The sequence below is a fragment of the Hippocampus guttulatus genome, chromosome 22, assembly GCF_054856545.1.
Source record: "Hippocampus guttulatus isolate MCC_2025c chromosome 22, RoL_Hgut_1.0, whole genome shotgun sequence".
NCBI classification, from domain to species: domain Eukaryota; kingdom Metazoa; phylum Chordata; class Actinopteri; order Syngnathiformes; family Syngnathidae; genus Hippocampus; species Hippocampus guttulatus.
In genome coordinates this window covers 3,264,437-3,280,045 of record NC_141282.1, presented here as the reverse complement: position 1 = coordinate 3,280,045, position 15,609 = coordinate 3,264,437, and the positions used below count along the sequence as shown (strand labels likewise).

At 44.5% G+C, this 15,609-nt stretch overlaps 1 protein-coding gene across 2 annotated transcripts in view; it reads left to right on the top strand.

The window, feature by feature from the left end:
- The window catches only part of lmo3 (LIM domain only 3), a 34,678-nt gene extending 29,156 nt beyond the window's left edge, over nucleotides 1-5,522 (top strand). For both annotated transcript variants that reach the window (XM_086103503.1, XM_086103502.1), the window contains exon 4: nucleotides 2,490-5,522. In XM_086103503.1, the coding sequence (XP_085959629.1) occupies nucleotides 2,490-2,595 (106 nt within the window). In that variant the 3' untranslated portion in view covers nucleotides 2,596-5,522. The remainder of the gene's footprint in view (nucleotides 1-2,489) is intronic.
- Nucleotides 5,523-15,609: the final 10,087 nt, after the last annotated feature.

The window sequence follows — 15,609 nt, the reverse complement described above, 5'->3', positions numbered from 1 at the left end:
CAGCATACTGCGAAAACACGAGTGTCTGATGACAGTGGAGGGACGCAGTACCGTTCATAAGGCTGGCTATTCGTGAACGCTAACTACATGTGGCACGGCGCTCACTTTTTCCTCCCGTTGCCTCATTTGAGTGGAAAACGGCTACTCTAGTTAACACGCGCCTCGGGGGCATCTAGCTGCCATCCCAATGCATCTTTTAAGTGTGCGCCCGTGGAAGCCATCCCCCCCCCTTTTTCCCCCTCTACAACAAGAGGTCTCTAAAGACTCATTAGTCACACTCACCTCTCGGTAAAGAGAGGGAAGAAAGTGAAAGAGAGATATGAAGAATCGTCTGAGGACGATGAGTGAGCGTCACGGTAAGCATCTGTTTGACTACGGACCGTAATAGGAATACAACTAGGCGTAGAATTGCATTAATGATGTCAAGGGAGTCGTTTAATGAGCGTCATTAGTAAAGGCTAATAATATGACACAAATAACACAAAGTATTTGATACATTTTTTACAATTATTGGGTTTGGAACGTTCATGAATCTTGTTCAGCTTGTCTACAATGTGTAGCTCCTATTCCAATACTTATTAAAGGCTAACGCAAGTTGCTACAGTTGCTGCTAGCGACACAAATTGGCCGTTGTTTATATTTTAACTTGCGGAGAAAGCAAACCACCTTCCGACCCCGACCTAAACGAACGGTCGAAAATATACTCGGTTTCATAAAGGCTAACTAATAGTTGCTACAATTGCTGTTAGCGCCACAAATTGGTTGTTATTAATATTTTAAGTTGCAGATACAGCAAACCACCTTCCAAGCCCCGACCTAATAGAACCGGCGAAAAGATACTCGGCTATTGTTAGTACCAGTAAGTGGAAATAGTCGGGGGGGGGGGGGGGGGGCAAACGTCCTCTATTAGACACGCCTATGATGGGCCCAGGTGTAATATCCTCATCAAAATTGGTGCACCGATGTCACATACGCTGTTGACATTTCACCAGGCAGAAACAATTTGTCTGTGCGAAATAGGGGCGAGGAAACGAGCGTGGGGAGGTGAAAAGGGGGAGAAACAATTTGACTGGAGGAGTGAAGGAGTGCAAAAAAAAATAAAAACACACACACAGGTTGACATGAGGTCATTATGAGAGTGGACACAGTGTAAGCGGAAAAATAATAGAGTTGACAGGTGTTTATTTTCAAGTAGCAATATGTAAAAAATTGACCTAAAGCAAGACATACTGTATTTTCCGCACTGTAAGGTGCTTCGGAGTATAAGGCGCACCTTCAATGAATGGCCTATTTTAAAACTGTTTACATATATAGGGTGCACCGCATTTTAAGGTGCATCGAATGAAAGCTACGATAGGTGCTGCGGTTGTGTTTTGCATCCACTAGATGGAGCTATGCTAAATGGAATACAATACAATACAAGAATATTGGTCCATATATAAGGTGCATCGGATGATAAAGCGCACCGTCGGCTTCTGAGAAAATGAACTGTTTTTAGGTGTGCCTTATAGCGTGGGAAATACGGTCAGTGTGTATTACGACGATGCACTTTGGAGTCAGCCCATGTACACTCAAACGTCTGCGGTTGGTTCAAAATGCCGCCGCTCGCCTCTGAATTTGATCACGTAAGAGGGGAGCACAGCCCAATTTCACCTATTTAATAGCCCCTGCTGTTCTATAAAGTGTTTAGATCCACTTTCGAGCCGGGTAGTGTAACGGTTGATTTCACGTGAGATCAGTTCTGAGCACAGACCTTCATAGAATGTTTTGCTAAATCATTATAATCCCATCCTTGGAGCATGCCTTTTGCCGTCTTTCCCAAAATGCACTGGTCTCACCTTGTGTTAATTGGTCCCAAACGGATGGAACAAATCTTGCTCTCAATCTGCCCTGCGGCGCCGAATCAACACAACGAGCATGTCAGGTACACAACTTACCGTGCGGCTTCCAGCTATGAATTCTGTATTCTTAGTATCCGTTGAAAGTCAAACAAGAGGAGAAAACGTCCACCGCCACCCCCGCGCCCCCTCCCAAAACCCACACTTGGACCCTCTGGTAAACACTGGCACCGGTGTTCGCCGACCTTGTCGAACCTGGAGGGAGATAAGCGACCCTCAGGACAATTCAGTGAGCGCTGCCTCTCGTTCGACATAATCTCCACTTGGCGCTGCGCAGAAAGGTCAAAAATAACCGTAGACACCCCCCTCACACCCACACCCCCACTTGTGCAGCTGCCGGCGATGAACGAGGTTCGCTAACATCTGCCGGTGGAAGGGAAGTAAACAAAGAAACACCCCACCGTCAACTGCACACTCACAAATGTTTTCTTGAAGTTCCTTCGCGCGTTGCAGTTGAACGGATTTTGCCACAATGCTAGCTCCCAAAGACGAGCTAGCACCGTAGCCCCCCCGCCCCTGCTAGCCTACAGCTTGGTGTTAATGACCCCCTTCTTCCTTTTTCACCGTTCTTCTCCCTCTGGTGTCACGCAGGTTTTGCGTGGGAGACAAGTTCTTCCTGAAGAACAACATGATCCTGTGCCAGACCGACTACGAAGAGGGCCTGATGAAGGAGGGCTACGCTCCCCAGGTCCGCTGACCCTCCTGAGAGGGGGGCCGGGGAGTAGGGAGGGCCAAAAATTCGGAGGAAGACAGAAGAGTGGGAGAAGACTGATGGAAAGCTTGCAATCACACAAAACAAAAAGCACTATCGCTTTCCTGTCCAGCTCCTGTCCCCCCACGTGTACATAAATGAAGCTTCATCTGGAAGGGGAGGTACTTGACTGTACAGAATAGCCATAGAGAGTGACTGACAAGTATTGCCGCTTTCCTCTCGGCAAAAAACAAAACAAAAAAACACTGGCTTCGGAACAACCCAAAGCAAGTTGTTGGACAGATATTTACATGTGTCACCTTTTACGACAAGGACTTGGCGCTCCAACTACTTGAATCTAAAACGGAGGTATTATCAATCAATGTATCTTTGGGATAAACACCTTTTTACTGGATGTTGTAAAATGTAATCAGAGGAGCTTGAAGAAGAAAAAAATGATAATTTAATACTTGTGTGTGGGTGTGCGTGTGTAAATTGCTCTTTGTTTTTATGTTATTTGATTTTATTTTTTTGCAGGAGTTTTATAGACTCCTATCCTCCTGAAATCATCGGGCACCTAGCTGGGGGAGGGGGAGGGGGGAGCGGCAGTAACAAAGGCCAAGATACAATGTGATGTCAACGTTGAAGTGGACAGTGAAAAATCTCTTTAATGTTGACGATCTAAAAGGATGGAATCCGTCAAAGTCACAGAGCAGTATTTGACCACCTGGATTTGGAGTCTGTTTTATTTTATTTTTTTAATGGGAAGCGTATTTATTAAACTTTGTATTGGTAAACCAGAGATTACGTTCACGGAGGCCGGTTGTAGCAGATGTACAGGTGTGCGAAATGACCCTTGAGTCGTCCGTTTAACTTTACAGTCGATTATTTATTGAAGCGGTTCTGAATTTGTCTCCGTTCAAACACGCTGATACTTGAATGCGATCGGCGGCGGGCGCGCGACTCCGCTCGCCGTTCGCGGCCCTCGTCATCTCGGCCTCTGTCCGGCTGCGCTCGGCGTTCATCCTTGACTCTGTAAAACTATAAGTGTACATAAAAAACACAACAACAACAACAACAACAACAACAAAAAAACACACACAAAAGAATATTTCCTTTTGCTTGCCTGCTGTACAATTCTTTTTAATGTGTCATCCAGCATGAGATGTTTATTTTTAGGACAACGCGTGTAAATACTGTAATTGTAATAATTTTAAGCACAAATGTAATACAGTTTTATTGTGTTACGTGCCGTTTTTGGTGTCTTTTTTTTTCCTGTCATTTCGCTGGGGGGCAAAAAGAGCATCAGTTCAACCGGTTGACAGGAGGAATTTATATCCCAAGTTTTTTCACATTTTCAGAGCCATTTCAAAGGCCCTGTGTTTGCCGGAGCTGCTAAGGTTAAGTATCTAGCTCAAGGGCACAGCATTAGATGCAAACCAGCCATCAGGAAAAAAAAAAAAAAATCTGTTTTCTCTGTCTATTTCCCTAACCAGCAGAGCATGTGGCCGCTGATGATATATGACTGATTTGAAGTGCAATCGTTTCCTCAGTTTGTTGTCTCTGATGCTTGCGGGTGGGGCGGGAAAAAAAAAATCCCATTTCAGCCTCGCTTAGATGCAAGGAACCCAATGAAATCGCAAAGTTAAGATGCACGCTTAACATATAGGCGCTATAAAAAGTCTACACACCCCTGCTCGATTGTCATGTTTTTTTTTGGGTTGTTTTTTTTTCGGTGACATGCTAAACTTGACCAAGGTAAATTAGATCAAATTTCCACCATTGATATGACCTATAAACTGTGCAACTCAATTGAAAAAAATAATAATAATTATGAATGTGATTGCGCAAGTGTGCACACCCTCTTACAACCGCAAAACATTTATTTGGTCTAGGAGTATTTTCCTGACATTTCTTTTGAAGCCTGAAGATTTAGTTTTAACGCTGACTGCTATCTTTGAACTTTTCATAATTCCCTCCTTCTTTAAAGAATTTATCTCTATTTTTTTTTCGAGGGGGCGGGTGGAAATCATCAAAACAACTGGCATTTAAACAGGGATGTATAACGTTTTTCTCACAACTGCATTTCTAAATAAATCCATCTGTTGTTTGCCGTTGTGAAGCACAAAGCCAAAAAAAAAAAAAAAAAAAAAAACCTAAACAAAATGCTATTTTCTATTTTGGTCCCCATTGTGAGTCAAGCGTGAAACACGAGGAAACGCAACGCTTCATTTCTACTTTGCCGTAAGCAGACTCCGAGATGGAGTCGAGTGATCTCCTCGCGCGTGGAGGGGGCGGTTAGTTCGACTAATTACCTGGATTTCAATTTGGAATCATCTGGAATGTTGAGGTAAAACATTTGGATTAAAGTTATTGCGCTAATTAGCAAGGTGCTTCCAAAGTGCCCTGCGTAGTTTTGGTGAAAGCGATGCTTCCATCACATTACAGAGGATAATATCCAGCCCAATTAAGCTAATTGAATTTCCTTATCCAGAGACATGAAGAAAAAAAAAAAAAAAAAAAAAGAAGAGAGAACGCCTTTGATTAGGCTCAAGCTGTTGAAAGTCCTTTAGTAGATGAAAACACTCGAGTCGATGGGAGATTACAGGCAGGCGAAATTAAAAGAAAGTGTGGCAACCGCAGGGAGGATTCGCACTAATGGCAGACATGTGTCATGTGTTATTTTGCCTCGGCTGTTCCGGAGTCAGATGTTCCCCCCCGTCCCCCCCCCCCGGGAATCCTACCGCTGATAGCCTAGCATCATTAGTGCCGTGTTGTCTTTTGTGACAGCGATGATACATTGCAGCGTGATGGCCATTTGCGCCATTACAATACGCGCGGTTGAATAAAGGAGGGGTTTGTGTGAAAATCACACACACACTCGCTTTGTCATGTATGTTTGACCCGCAAATAAATAGAATGCCGTAACCGTGTTGTTTTGTCCTGCCAATTGATTGATGCCCTTATCTTATTATTTATTTATTTATTTTATGTATGGGGAAGCAGCGCATACTGACTGTGACTGGGGGGGGAATGTAACATGTACTTACAAAACCCTGCAAAATGGAATACAATCTAACAAAATCAAATCCTCTTTCTTTTTTTTTTAACTATCTTTCCAAATACAATATACGAAAGGTGGTCCCCACAAGGTATGGTCCAGGAGTGTAACATAAAGAGTGTTCGAAATCAGGAAAAATAAAAAAGATTGATGCTTTTACCCTTTCATGCACCCTGTAACTTGATAACATGATCAGCTGTGCACTGTAGTAACCGCTGTCCCTTGAAAGGGTTATAAAAAAAAAATTGAAAATGATCAGACATTCACATCTGACGAGGTCCTTCTGAAAAAAAAAAGCGCACTCATTCCCTCTCGCCACAGTTACAGAGGGTAAAAAAAAAGAAATGAGACGGAACCCAGAGAAGAGTAAGGAACGTGTAAAGAACGCTGCCACCTCGCTCACAGCCAAAGCGAGCTGCTTGAGCGCAAAGAAAAACACCAACTCTCCCACATCCAAATCTACAGTCATCAAGAGCGTTTAGAAAAAGTATTAGCTGCCAGGCTGTGTATCGTTAGCGTCTTCATCCCTGTGTTAATGCTGACCCTGGAGTTAGCGCTGCTCTCCTTTGCCAAACGGCTCCAGGGGCAAAAATAATGATCTTTACAGACATGCCAATGCTATCTGGACCAGATAACGCTGCTTTAATGACTCCTTATCCTTTGGCCCTTTCAAGGAGATGGGCGCCCTGGCAAATAAATTTCAGTTGTTGGGTCATTAGCTCTTTATTGCAGTGATAATGGATTTGTATTTTTGGGTCTGATTTGAGTGTAAGACCCAAGCGAATTTGACTCTTTGAACAATTAGTCAGCTCCCAAGAAGAGTACACGGCACCCGGGTCAATGGAAATAATGATTTATTCAGAGTGCAACTAAAAACAGAAGTGGAGACAATCACTCCTCAGTAAGCTGCAGTAATATCAGTCGTTCTTCGCAGAAGATAAAGAATATATATCTGCATATGGATAATTTGTATCTCAAAATCTTGAATGTTGGCCCCTTTGTATTGCCAGGTACCATTTTAGCAGTAAGTCCCCGACATGGTTGTCCGTGCTGTCATTTTCAGTTAATCCTATGTGATATTTACATTTGTTCTGTTGTTTAAACTGTTCATAAACGTGCAAATACCCATGTAATAACATTGGGGATTAGTGAAGGTTAGGGCAATTAAAACCTTTTATATGGAGTCACAACCTTACCCGGCAGAGTATTGACAATTGGGATGGGAAAAAAAAATTGTCAGCGAAGAACGCAATTAGCACCTCATTGATCGTGTTAATGTCCCATCACAAATCTGACCCCGTCAACTGATCTGCCACGCGGGCCATCGGGATTCATTGCGGCCTCGACGTCTGTGAACTGCGTTCTTTTGAAGTAGCCGGGATAACTTCTACCAGATGCCCATTTAGGACCCCGTCCGGGAGGTCAACCATGCAAGGAAAATCGCAACAATCCGCCCTCTCACGCAAACGCTCACCTGACCGGCAAAAGTGATTTAAAGTATTAAAAAGTGCTTATGTGGTTTAGTGGTCACAAATGCAATTAATTAAACAGGTCCGCATGCACATTTCCAGGCATTGCGATTTGGTGGTTTGTCAACAGATTTATGCACCTATGAGTCTCTTCAGAGACATATTCAGTATTTATGTGGCGTTATTGAAGCCTTCTGGAGTCACTGACTGCAAATGAACATAGCTAATTTAGCCGCACACGTTCAATTTGGAATCATGAATTCATGCAAATCTGTCTATGATCTTAACTGGGGGTTTTTTTTTCTTATTTGTGACCTGTCAAATTTCATGTTCCAAAACTATCAGAATCTGTCTGCCGAGTCCCCCAAAGTCAGATGTCTGGTCGTACTGTTAAGGTTCAGAAGGACCGTACATTTTAGTTTGCTTCACACGACTCATCAGGCAATATTGAGTGCACCCGAGTTCCTCTTCCACACCTGGTGACAATCAGGCTGACTGAGTTTATAAAAGGAGGAGGTTTCTCTTTGTCCCTCATTTGGTTGTATGTCTTTGGGGAGTCAACACCATCAGTTGGCTCTCTGAATTTGTGGTTTCATTGAACTTTTGAGTTGCGCCATTGTCATTGTCATTATCATTGTCGCGACCTGCCCATAACGCCCATTTTAAATGTCAGCAAAACATTTTTGAGAGATTTCAGTGGCCTATCGGGGTGAATTTCATTCTCACGGCTTTGTCAATGAAAACCTTTGGATAGCTTTTGTTCAACTATTTTTTGTTTCTTCTCACCATGCATGAATTTGTTGAATGGGGGCGGGGGGTGTAAGAGTACCAAGACTGACATGTGGGATGCAGCATGCTGGGATACAGACTGCTGGAAAACATGAATTAAAGGACTAGCAGTAGTGGGGGGAAAATCACAAGAAGTTAGGCTAACTCTTCACTTATCTGGCAATGGACTATATGCGCACAACATTTCTGCATTTGGTCTACAGGGGCATGCTAACATCTGGTCGCTAGTCTAAACACATAGCGTTAGCATCAAACGCTAGAAAAATGTATTCGCCTTGACGTTAGGTTATCATAAATGATGCGTTATCTGGCAAATGCTCATATTCCGCCCGCCGCTTTTAAAATTTGATGAGAAAGTGTGTTTACCAGGCCCGAAGAGAATCACGTGGCAGTCACTTCACCAGCGCCGTCGCGCCGTGCTCTCGGGCCACACCGCTAACGGCGGCGCCAAAGTCAACACAGCCGTATTTCAAGCGCTCACTTGTTTCGCTCGGGTCTTAATTATGTTGAAAAATGGGTTTAGTGATCTGAATCAAACTTGTAGCCAGGTCATGCTGTTTTGGAAATGAAGGAGGGGGTTGGTTGGGAGTCTTCTTTTTTTAAATTTATTTATTTTTCGCAGTTAGTAATGGAGACCTGTGTAATTTTGTTTGTTTTCCTCCTGGTTTCGCCAGCGCGATGTCGAGCCCACACCCCGTCATCCTTCGTGGCTGTTGATGCCGACCCTTGTGTGTTTATGAAGCGCTGTTTCCGTATGACCTAATCTCAAACAAATTGGAAAGATGATTGTGATCTGCGGGGGGTATAGGAGCTGCCTTATTCCTAACAATAACCTTCAGAAAAACCTTTCAGGATGAAAAAAAAAGGCAGTGAAGGGGAAGGCGGGGGGAGGGCGAGGGGAGTTTCAGGCCAGATTATTGAAAAGGCAATTTTCCCCACCCAACTCGTTTGGTTAGATGCAATGAAACGTCTTATTTTGTTGCGGGGAAATGGTGGAAGAGACTCAAAAGACGGTTCCCCCTCTTTCCACCTCTCTCAAGAGGATGAGTGCAATCAAACCCGGCAGACGGGGGATCCGAAGAATTTTTGTGTGTCGGCATGAAGAAGTGCAAAGGCAAACTTTTAGGGTAGCGGGCAAATTTTGATTTTGAAAATGTCGTAATGCAAAGTATGTGAACTTTGACGAGTTTGTGAACTTTGATGAAACGTCGTTTGTCAATTTGCATTTTTGGTGTCCCATTTTGATCGGAATTGGGCTTTTTATTTGAGTTTTAGGGAAAAAAAATTCTTCATTTTTTGGGGTGACAACCAGCTTGTTGGAGCAGGTTCCAGTGAAAGGAAAAAAAGAAAAATTGGCACCATGAATGCATTTCTAGTTATCATATTAGGTCATAATGTGATTAAAATTTCCATTTAGAATTGTGAAATTAAAGTGCCAATTATGCAACAAAAAAAAGGCCTTAGGTAATAAAATTAGATGACTCTCGGATTTGGTCAAATGTAAATAAATGGAAAATTGTCATAGGGTGGCGGTTTGTCTTAAAGTGATTGCCGATTAGAACAATGAGGAATTGTTTTGTCCTTTTGAATTTTTGTGGCAGTTAATATACTGTATATATATACAGTATATATACTGTATATACTGTATATTTTTTTTTAATTTTTATTTTTTTGGTTTGCAACCAGGGAAAAGTTCCAACCAGGTTTCACAAAATTCTCTGGAGAGGGCAGGAGAAGAATTTCGGGGAATCGGCAAATGAAGGCTGTGACCAAAATCGGGGGGAAAAAAAACAACTACCGAACCAAAACCCGTTCTGAATATAATGTTCTCCTTTATGATCCGTGTGAACCCGGCACAATTAGAAAGCTTGCAGAACACAAGGTCACGGTCTCTCTCCCAATCAGCTCCCATGTAACATCACACAACAGCCATAACTCTCGTCATTAACTCACCGCGCACGTCTCACCCTGCCAACTGCGGCCCCTGCGAGCCCTCGCTACCGACTTGCGGGTTATTAAGGAGGCTGTAGACTAAGGTGACGCTAACAACAACTGTGAGCTCCACAAATGTGCAGACCATGCTGTAATTGCGCACTGGAAGAGCACAGGGGTTGGCTTGATAAGGACGCCGGGCCTCCATCCTAATGGGTACTCTGGAGACTCTCAGGCGGGAGCGCCTGCTGCCAATCCAGCGCTGACCAACTGTCAACACGGGGGGGGGCGGGGAGGGGGGTCTTCATGGGGCCGGGGCCTTGCTGTAATTACTGTTCACCGTCACGTTATGGAACCTGACACTGCTAATTCTCCGCCAAAACTATAGCCTTAAAGGCCAAGGTGGACGGCGGAGTATCTTCTGAAAGTCATGAATATAATAAAAACCCATCACGGCGTGGGGTTTATTCGAGGTAGAAACACGCTCTTCTCAGAACAGCTTTTAGAGTTTCTGGTTACAATAGTGTTTGGTCTCTGACTCATTTTTGTCATGATTCTGGTTTTCTTAGCTTATATTTGGTTTTGTTTCAAAGTTTTGTTTCCTCGTGTGCGTTTGTCTTCCTGGTTTGGTTTTGTTTCCACTTGTTCTGGTCATCCGAGTCCCTTGCGTTAACCAATCAGCTCCCTCAAACCCTTTGTGCCACCACCCGTTCCTGTTCCGGCAGCGCATGACCTGCGGTCGCCACATGTTCCGCTTTAGTCGGCGCACGTTCTATCAGCGGGCGCCACTAGGTGACTTTGGGACGTCTGGGATCCATCCGTCCCTTGAGGAAGGAGTCCTGTCATGATTCTGTTTTTAAGATCCTATTTGGTTTTGTTTCCTTGTGTGTTTTTGTCTTCCTCGTTTGGTTTTGTTTCCACCTGTTCTGGTCATCTGGGTCCCTTGTGTCTTGTCCAGGTGTTCCTTGTTGTCTCGTCAGTTGGCTTGTATTTAGTTCCCAGGGTTCTGTCAGGCTTTGTCAGATCGTCGTGATTACCGTCATTGTTTTTTGTTTGTTACTTTGAGTTTTGGGATTTTTCAGGACTTTGTGTTTTTGATTTCGTTTTTCCAGTGTACCCCTGCAAGTGACCGTTAGCTTTTTACTTGCCTTTGTTTTGGGGTTTGTTCGGGGGGCTGTGGGCTTCTTCTACCTTAGACATCCCTCGACATAAACTGTAAACTCAATGCCACTTTTCAAGCGGATGTTTTATCAACAAACTTCATGTCCCCGCCACGCCGCGTGTTTTGTTTGCAGGGATAATTCTGCATCTGGAAAGTCACAAAAGACTTTCTTTTGGCCGCCTCCGCCGCTGAACCCTTGACCGCACTTGCACAATTTGAAAGAAGGCGCCCACGTACAGAATTTGCCGCGGTGTAACTCACTCCGGCTTGAATATGTGGGCAGAGCGGGAGGGGAACAATATACCGTGTGAGCTCTCGCAAGCACAAGAGCGACGCAGGAGCCGGGAGACGGGGGGGGGGAGACTGCAGTGTTTGTATTTGTCTTTGAAGACGGAACGGAGCGGTTGAGCGGGAGTGTCTCCGGGGAGCAGCTAGGCTAAAGCCATCGCCGGAGGCTCTACCCCAGGGCCTCCCAGCCGCGTGAAGCACTACTGAGGCATCGGGACTTACCTGGGCCCTGCCTGCAGGGACAACAAAGAAACCAAAACAGCAAGCATGAATAATACATTTTTTGCACTGGGAGATACTGCTTAACAATAACCCAATGCTACGGGGAGCGAGATTCGACTTTAATTAATACGTTACACAGAACTGCGGATAAGAGTCCACGTTAGTGACCACAAGATGTTGTCAAGCGTGAAATGCAATCGGTGAGGCTCCAAAAGCGGACTAATGGAACATGTCAGGCCAGAACCTTCCTTGGTACAACTAAGCTAGCGGTGTAATGAATTTTCAGGAATATGTAACATCTTGCGAATACATATTCAGACGTTTTCAGAAAGTGAGATGCATCGGCCAACTAGGGGACCGAATTTCTTACGAGAAAGGCAGCTCGTGGGGCTTTTGTAGCACTATACAGAAAGTACTGCCAGAGAACGAATAAATAATCGTTAAAATGTGAATCAAATATTGTTTGTTAATCTGTAGTGGTGATATTCGATACCATCCTTTTCCTCTGCGATCCAACAATGGGTAAAATTCAATCCAGGAGTCGGCGACACGAGACTTGCAAAAGTGCAGGAGTCATCGTTGAGGTCAGAATTTGTTTCTTTCGTAGCAACGGTTGCCATGACAGTATCGGCTTTCTTGAGACTGTGTCCAACGTTTTGCCTTCTTTGACACTCAGACTCTGATTTGCTTGATTACTTCTGCTTTGATCAAGAAGTATAGGGTCAAAAAGTCAAAATGTTGATTTTGGTAGAGTAAGCGCAAATGTTTGAATGGCTAGCTAGCTCGATTTCGAGTTGTCCCAAGAATTTGCAGATGAGTACACTAAAACCGTCCCCCCTCTGTCGGTCTTTGACGGTATCCAGGAGTTGGTGGATTGGAATGTTTGTCCATGTCTCCAATTCATCCTGGGGCGACTTCATCTCCGCTTTGCTTCCACGGATTCTTGAAGGAAGGTTTGTCCAAGGCTCACTGCGGATCTTGTAACATGGCCAAACTAGGAAAATTTGCACTCTTTCACAACGTTGACGACGTTCCTGGGTCGCCAATGGCGCTAGAATGGCCCGAAGTTTTAAATCACCAGTCCTGGCTTGAAATTTCTGTTTCACTCCAGCATACATTGCCTGGCAGTGTCCTCATCCATTCATGACCGTTTCTAACAAACTTTGAATCGGAACATCTGCTGCTCGACCAGTAATTCAAGTTGGCTTGTTGGCAACATAGTTGGAAACGTTGAATGGCGTTCTGTTCCTTTTTAGACAGCAGCCACGCTGGAACCTTTAAAAATATCCCAATAGAGACGACTGCAAGGTTATTCGGGTTGGCGTAAAAGTGTAGTCATCCACCCCCACCCTCCTCAAATTTAATCAGGCAATGGAGAGAGGAAACAAGGGACGGGTAGATAAAAGTGTTAGGAATGGTAATGATGCCAAATAATGATTTCTGCTGAGGAAATTGGATCTATTGCCACAGGGAAGGGATGGAAGAAGAAAGACCCGAGGGAAGGCGGAGGGACCCACATCAGCATTTCATGCAGGTGTACCCAAACTCGCTAAAGGAAAGACCATCGTAATAACAGAGGAAAGACTTTTTAGAAAGTGTCAGCCTCCGATGAAAGAAAATCAGTCGGGATGTTCAGGACCAACTCGGTAACCTTCAGGGCTGCCAACCTACCATGAACTGAAAAATGTAGAACCACGAGTGGAGTGACCAGGGAATTATTGGGAGGAAGAACTTGAAACGGATCTTTTTTTGAGCCGTGTCAGAAAAGTCCCAGGATTGGTGTCATGAAAGATATTTCAAACCCAAACTATGAGTGCTCAACTTGCTTATCTACACCAAGATCCTGTGACACGACAACTCGTGGCTGCTTCACACATGACAACACGCCTGCGTACAACAGCGTGAGCATCTGACACTTCCTGACAGAGATGAACTTTGCAGTGCTCCAGTAAATTCTGAAATCATCCGACCTTATCGTCGGATCCAGGGGAAGCATTTTGAATCCGTTTTTCAAGGTGAGACATTATTCAAGAAATAAGAATCTTTCTCCCGTTCGCAACTTTCCTGACTCTCCTTTTATTGGCCAGTGACAGACTACCAACATGCTCGGTTCTGCGCGGGCATCATGACTCTTCATTTCTCCTTAGGCGAGCAGACAAGTGACCACCTGCCGCAATTTATTTTGCCAACAAATATGTTTCCATCATCACGCTGAAAGAGTGCACGGCGCGTGTCGCCGCTATTATCCTTGCTCTGTTCAATTATTGATTTTGCGAGTTCCGCCGGGTGAAAGCCGGAGCATGCTGCTGCACCTAGGCCAAATAAATGTGTTTGCTCCCTCACAGACTTCTGTATCTTCAGCCGCGCCCGCGTCACAGTTTTCGCCGGCGGGTTCTGCAGTTTGCCGAGGTGCACAATCGTAGTCCCGCCCTCTCGCAGCGGCAGGATCATTGACATCTCCACGGCGCATGAGGGATGTTGCCTTGACGGATTCCTACCCTCAATCTGATATGTCAGAGGGCTGGCAACACCGCTAACACACTGACATCATTCTGCGCTCGGTCTTCTCTCACCACAGCGGGGGGGATGGGGGGGCAGATTTGTCTGAGCCTATTCAGCCTCGAGTCATTTTGAAATGATCACACACAAACAGCCCATAATATGTTACGTCATTATTGCCCCGACTATCATTGTGCCATCAATTACGGCGTCCTGTAAGTCGAGCTGTATTCAGGAGTACTAAAAAAACATCCAAAATAAAGCATCAGGAAAATAAAATGGGCCCGAGCACCTACTGCTCCAAAGTCCTCATAATGCACGTCAACCTCTATGAGAGAGTGTAAGCAAAAATAAGAACAAAACAAAAAACGACTGACTTTAGCACGGTCTATTGGTGGAGGAGATCTACAGTAGGTGCTCATTCCCTCAGATGAGTTTGGGCAAGCCTCCAAGTCCCTGGTTAGCACCACTAGTCCCACCCAAATTCAAGCCCTGGAATTTGTTAGCACTGTGCTTTGAGCATCACTCCTATTAAAAACTGAAAATCTGTGTTTGGCAAATTATTCCTCAATTCACAATGGTTCTGACCAACGGAAAGTCTTTTTAAAATCTGTTGGTAAGAATCATTGTCACACCAGAGAAATCCGGCAAGTACTAATTGCCCGAATTTACTCGTGAGACTGATACCTTGAAGCCATATTTGGTGTACGGCTTACTCCGACCAAATAAAATCCCTTCGGCGATCTCTTTACAGTCAAATGCGCAGTGATTTCATGCACTGCTGCTTTCAAAGATCGAGGGAGTTAGAGATTATTCTTATTGAACAAAACATGTCCAAATATCTTTGAAAGGCAGCTGCGTCTTTCCACACTACAATCCCTGGGCTATTTACAAGATCGTCTCATCAATATTATCGACACCAGAATAACTTTCGGCATATGGACGACAAGGTGTTACACCGGAATTGTTTTCCCAGAGTCCTGAAAGAGAGTGAGAGCACATCCGCATGAGCGGAGGGGGTGGAAACTGAAGTCCAACTGCCCGTTGTTCCCATATGGAGCGCGTACAGTCAAGTACAAGCGCGGATGTTTCTGACACAGCTCAAAATGCGCCGACGAGGTCTCAGCACACAATCCAGGGTGAGCGCGACAAAAGCGCAGCTTAGTTTTCATGGTTGAAGAGTTATAATACTCTGATCGCCATTCTACTGCCTCGTGCTTTGTTAATACATAAAGCCGTGCCAGCTTTTAAGCTAGCGCTTTTGCGACTGTGTTTCCCAAAAGCCGGTTCTGTTTCGAGTACCTGGTCCCGAGCGAATCCTTGAAGCGTTCGAGCAGAAGGAATGCTGTCTCTTCGCTCGCGATGCGGGGAAATCATGTGAACACGTCTTCTAAATCCTGAACGTCAAACGACTGCTAAACAAAACCCGTCTTGCTGTCGCGCGGGGAATCTTTTTGAAGGGTAAACACTTATTCCCCAGAGCAATTTTGGACCTGTCAGCTGATAAGCTCGCTTTTATTTCGCTAATAAAAGTTTTTAAAAAAGCCTGTCAGATTTATCTATTATTAACATGGCTACGTATAATGGTTCACATTTGT